This window comes from Mustela erminea, chromosome 9 (genome assembly GCF_009829155.1).
Source record: "Mustela erminea isolate mMusErm1 chromosome 9, mMusErm1.Pri, whole genome shotgun sequence".
NCBI lineage: Eukaryota > Metazoa > Chordata > Mammalia > Carnivora > Mustelidae > Mustela > Mustela erminea.
The window spans coordinates 114,083,985-114,088,690 of record NC_045622.1 but is presented as its reverse complement, the minus strand read 5'-3'; the positions used below and the strand labels follow the sequence as shown (position 1 = coordinate 114,088,690).

Below are 4,706 nucleotides of genomic sequence, written 5' to 3'. Positions count from 1 at the left end.
CAGGTGCCGTGTGCAGGTCTCCTGGGCACACCTGGCCCTCTCGGAATGGAGGTCTGTGTGCCTGGTGCACCTTTCCTCCACCTCCACCTACCCCTGGAGCAACGGCCAGGTTCAAGCATTTCCATGTCCAACCCTCAGGGTCAGTTGGGAACCTGGGCTCAAGAGAGGCAGCGACTGGCCCAGGACAAAAATCGGGTACAGAGTCCAAGGAGCAGAGCCTCCCTCCAGTCCTAGGCAATTCCTGACCCTCCCATGAGGTTTGCTTTGAGGGTGAGAGCTCCTCAGATGCTTGGGGAGAGCTACCCACCCCATCCCACGTGGGGACATGACCTCGGGCATCCCCAGACAGCTAGAGGCATATGTGTTTGAGCGTGCGCGCGCACACACACACACACACACACACACACACACATACACACACGCACCCCAATCTGCCCAGATAGGGGTCAGAGGGGGAGACACCCTGGGAAAATGGTGGGTAACAAGGGGGAAAGAAGAAAGAGGTTGGAGACAGCTGGGCCATGGGGTCGGGGGCATCAGGACTCCTGGCAAGGGCCGAGATCCAAAGCATGGGGAGGGGAGACAAGACAGGCTGATGGTCAAGGGGTCCCCAAGGGGCCCAGGGGCTTTGCCAGGGCACTGGGTGGGGACAGGGTCTGAGGCCTGGTGTCCATCACCACCCTGGACTACTGGAAGTAGGAAGAGGCACCCCCCCCCTCAGTGTGGACAGGGCTACAACACCGAAGGCCTCCCCTTACTCTTCTATCAGTGGGGCCATAGAGACAGGGTGTCCCTAGTCTCCCACAGGCTTGGAGAAGAGCCTGTTGGCCTTGAATCTCTGTCCCTGACCCACTGTGCTCCCAGTCTTGGGAAAATGCTTTGGACTCCCTCGAGGTCCTTCTGAGCAGAAGATAGCCTGGGGACTCGAGGGGCTGACCTTGTGGGCTTGCAGAATGTGGCAGAGCACTGGACCCCTGGTCTGGGGACCCAGGGCAGGACCCTCCTTGTTGCAGCCTCAGGGTCCCCACTGGGAAGAGGTTCCAGAGTCAGAGCTCTGCTCAGGGTGAGAAGGCCTTACTTAGCAAGGAACCGAGCACCAGCCCAGGAGAGGGAAACAGGGACAAGGGAGACTTCGGAGGTTTCTCCCCTCAGCCCTGGAGCCCACAGATCCTGCTCCTGGGAGACACACACGAACAGAGACAGACGCAGGCACAGAGACAAAGACAGAGACAGAGACAGACACTGAACCCAGGAGAGAGGGAACCAGGAGAAGTCCCAGACTTTCCTCCATCGGCTGGGAAATGGCAGCCAAACATTGTGTCCCCTTCTCAGTCCCACGGGCCATCCACCCTGGGAGGACGGATTCGGGAATGCCCGGGGTCCCCTGTGGGGGCTGGCCAGCACATGGGCGCAGACGAGGCCCTTGGACCTCCACCTAATGGGAGCCCCGGGAAGCCTGTGTCACCAAGGTCAGAAGCCATGCACTGCAACCTTGCCACGGGGGATGGGACACAGGCAGGAGGACGGTGGCTTTGCCTGGATCCCAGAGCAGATCCAGGCCCCTCTGGGCTGTGTTCCATGCCCCTGCCCAGCCCCTGGCTCACCCGTGCCCGGCCAAGTGTGTGCACCAGCCTCCTGGGAGAGCGGGGATGGAACGTATGCAGGGGTCCTACCCCTGATGGCATCCCTAGAAGGAGAAGCCAGGACACCCAAAGTGTGCAGACGGGGAGACTGGGGAGGCCCTGACAGCCACAGGGTGTGTGCGGGCTCACAGTCCTGGGCGGGAGCAGGAGCCCCGTCTGAACCCAGCTCTGGGCCCTCCCAGCGGGGACAACTGCTGCACCCAGGCCTCCCAGGGGCTGTGGGGGTCACTCGATGGACAGGGCACGGGGTGGAGGGTGAGCCTTGAGCAGCTGGGGGAGGGGTGCCCTCAGGGAGCTCTGGTGGGAGCAGGAAGTCCGGTAAGGAGCCCCCAGGCAGTGGTGACCTCACTTCCCTGACGACAGAGCCCAACAGACTTGGAACCCACGTATCCAGGCACCCACATTCCAGAGAAAACCCCCCTGCCCAGCTCATTTCTGGGCAGATCCTGAAGGAAGCGACATGTTCTGCTGCTGCCTACCGAAGCCCAGAGGATGCAGGCAGAGGAGAGCTCGCCCGCCAGACACGTCCCCCCACTGGGCAGGTCGTGTCAGGCTTCCCCGACGACTCTGGCCCTTTGGCAAAAAGAATCAAAAGGTGACACCGGGAGGCTCAGAGTCAGACAGCCCCACACCTTCTGACCGACCCGTGTAGGCCTATGTCTCCTCCCCGTGTGTGTGTGTGTGTGTGTGTGTGTGTGTGTGTGTGTGTGTGTGTGAGTGTGTGTGTGTAATGTGTGTGTGTGTGTAAAGAGAGCTCATCGGGGGTGGAGACGGCCCGAGCAGGAGCAGGCTGATGAGGGGTCAGATGCCTGGTGGGCAGGTCATGTTCACACCCCAGGTTAAGGCTGGCTAGGTGGGACGGAGTGTGGGGGCTGCACCCCTCTGCCCAGGGTTGATCCTGAGACCCTGCAGGGACGGGTCACTGACCCAGGTGCGGGGCTGTGCACGCACAGGTCTGCGTGGAATCTGGGAGAAGCAGGGGCCCTGGGCAGGAGCACGGTGGGTACAGCCGGGCAGGGCTCTGACGCCTCTTGCACACTCCCCGTCTCTGCCTTGGCAGGCCACGGACGAACTAGGAAGGAGGCAGGAAGACACGCACTCCTCCCCGACCCCGGAGTCCCCGGTCCTGGGAAGGCCCCCGCTACATCCCAGACCACTGCCCGCGGTACTCCACTGGATTGTGGTCCTGGACACGGAGCCCACGGAGGCCAAGTCCAAGGGTGAGAAGGCTGGGGTGGGGTGCCTGTGGCTGTGTGGGGAGGGGTCGGTGCTGGGCCCCACAGGGAGAAGCCCCCACAGGCTGGTGTGGGGCCAGGAGCCACGACTTGGCTCGGAGCACCCAGGGGGTGGACTGCAGTCGGGGAGACGTCCCCGGGAGGGTTCCTTCGTGGCTGCGGCTTCTGCGGGAGGTCCTGGGCTGTGCTCTGTCTCTGCAAAGCCACAGGGAGAGGCAGGCCCGCGGGTGACCTTCTCTCCTCTCCCAGCTTCTCCAGCCAAGGAGCTAGACCCACTCCCAACTTCAGCAACTCCGGAGGGGCACATGGTGTCTGGAGTCACTTCGGCGGGAGACCGGGAGCCCACAGGTGCCCGGGCGCCTGCCCACGGAGATGCTGATGCTGTCCAGGGAGAGCTGGCTCCTGCTCCTGCCCCCACCCCTGCTCCTGCCGCTCCCCCTGCCCCTGCCCCTGCCAGAGCGACTCCCACTTCCCCTGCTCCTGCCTGGGCTCCTGTTCTGGCCCTTGACCCAGATCCTCCCTTGGTCCCACCCCTTCCCCAACCCCTCCCTGGGCCCCTGTTCCTGCCCCAGACCCAGCTCCTGCCCTTGACCTCGCCCAGGCCATCACCCCTGCCCTTACCCCAGCTCCTGCCCCTGCCCCTTCCCCTGCCCCTATCCCTTCCCCTTTCCCTGCCAGGGCCACTGCCCCGGCACCTGCCCCTGCACCTGCCCCAGACCCAGGTCCTGCCCCTGCACCTGCCCCTACACCTGCCCCAGACCCAGGTCCTGCCCCTGCACCTGCCCCTACACCTGCCCCAGACCCAGGTCCTAACCCTGGTCTTGCCCCTGCCCCTGCTCCTGCCCCTGACCCTGCTCCTGCCCCTGCCAGGAAGGCCTCCACTTTCCCTGCCTGCGCCCCTGTTCCTGCCCCAGACCCAGCCCCTGCCCCTGTGTCTTCGCCTTCAACTGTCGCCATCCCTTCCCCTGGCCCTGCCAGGACCACTGCCCCTTCCCCTGACCCTGCCTGGGCCCCTGTTCCCGCCCCAGACCCAGTCCCTCTCATTTGCTCCTGCTCCTTTCCCTGACCTTGCCTGTGCTCCTGTTCCTGCCTCTGACCCAGCTCCTGCTCTGGATCCTGCACTGGCCACTACTGCTGACCCTGTCCCCGCCCCTAGCCCAACCCCTGCCCCAACACCTTCTCCTGCGGGACTCCCAGACCCGCATCCAGAGCCCACAACTCTGCGGGGAGATCTCCCCAGAAAAATGCCGTCAGTTCCATCCCCTGACCCCGACATCCCCCCAGAATGTTTCATCCCCTCCCCTTGTGTCCTTCCTCTCCTGTACGGAGTCACCGTTGTCGTCGCCGTCCATCTCCTGTATGCCGTGTATTATTTATTTTAAATAAAAGTTCTTGTTTTCCCTTGAACACGTCATGAGCATGAAGTGCATCCCCAACGCTGTGCCTACACGCCCCAGAACATCGTTGCAGGCTATCTCCTTCCCCAAACGAGACCCTGAGCCCAAGCCCTCCTGCCCATTGTTCCCCCAGCCTGGCCCCTCGCAAGCCCTAAGCTGTTCCTGCACGTGGTCTGGAGGTTTCTGGAAGTGGAATCCCTCAATAGGTGCCTTTGTGTCTGCACCTATTTTCAAAGGGCCCTTGTTTGGGGTTTGGTTTGCTTTGGTTAGGTTTGGTTTTTGTTTCTTCTCTCTGTTTGACATAGAATTTCCCTTCTTGGTTGTTGAGAAGCCCAATGGATTACAGAGGAGATGTCATCCTAGGGACCCCTTTAGGAATTCTGGGCACAATCTCGGGGCCAAGGCCCCTGTTCCTGCTGGGACACCACAGT

The 4,706-nt window shown here is 62.5% G+C and overlaps 1 protein-coding gene across 1 annotated transcript; it reads left to right on the top strand.

The window, feature by feature from the left end:
* The first annotated feature begins 2,032 nt into the window (after positions 1-2,032).
* LOC116599999 (vegetative cell wall protein gp1-like) lies at positions 2,033-4,430 on the top strand. Its single transcript, XM_032359930.1, has 5 exons — positions 2,033-2,238; positions 2,704-2,863; positions 3,128-3,523; positions 3,848-4,235; positions 4,409-4,430. The coding sequence occupies exons 1-5, from the start codon at positions 2,104-2,106 to the stop codon at positions 4,428-4,430; spliced, it is 1,101 nt and encodes a 366-aa protein (XP_032215821.1). The 5' UTR covers positions 2,033-2,103.
* Positions 4,431-4,706: the final 276 nt, after the last annotated feature.

What these genes read in the sequence shown, in the direction of transcription:
- LOC116599999 (XM_032359930.1), top strand. Translation starts at nt 2,104, where the DNA reads ATGTTCTGCTGCTGCCTACCGAAGCCCAGAGGATGCAGGCAGAGGAGA. An exon ending in CACGGAGGCCAAGTCCAAGG is followed by an intron (nt 2,864 to 3,127) that starts GTGAGAAGGCTG and finishes CTCCTCTCCCAG; the next exon opens with CTTCTCCAGCCAAGGAGCTA. An exon ending in GTCGTCGCCGTCCATCTCCT is followed by an intron (nt 4,236 to 4,408) that starts GTATGCCGTGTA and finishes TTGTTCCCCCAG; the next exon opens with CCTGGCCCCTCGCAAGCCCT.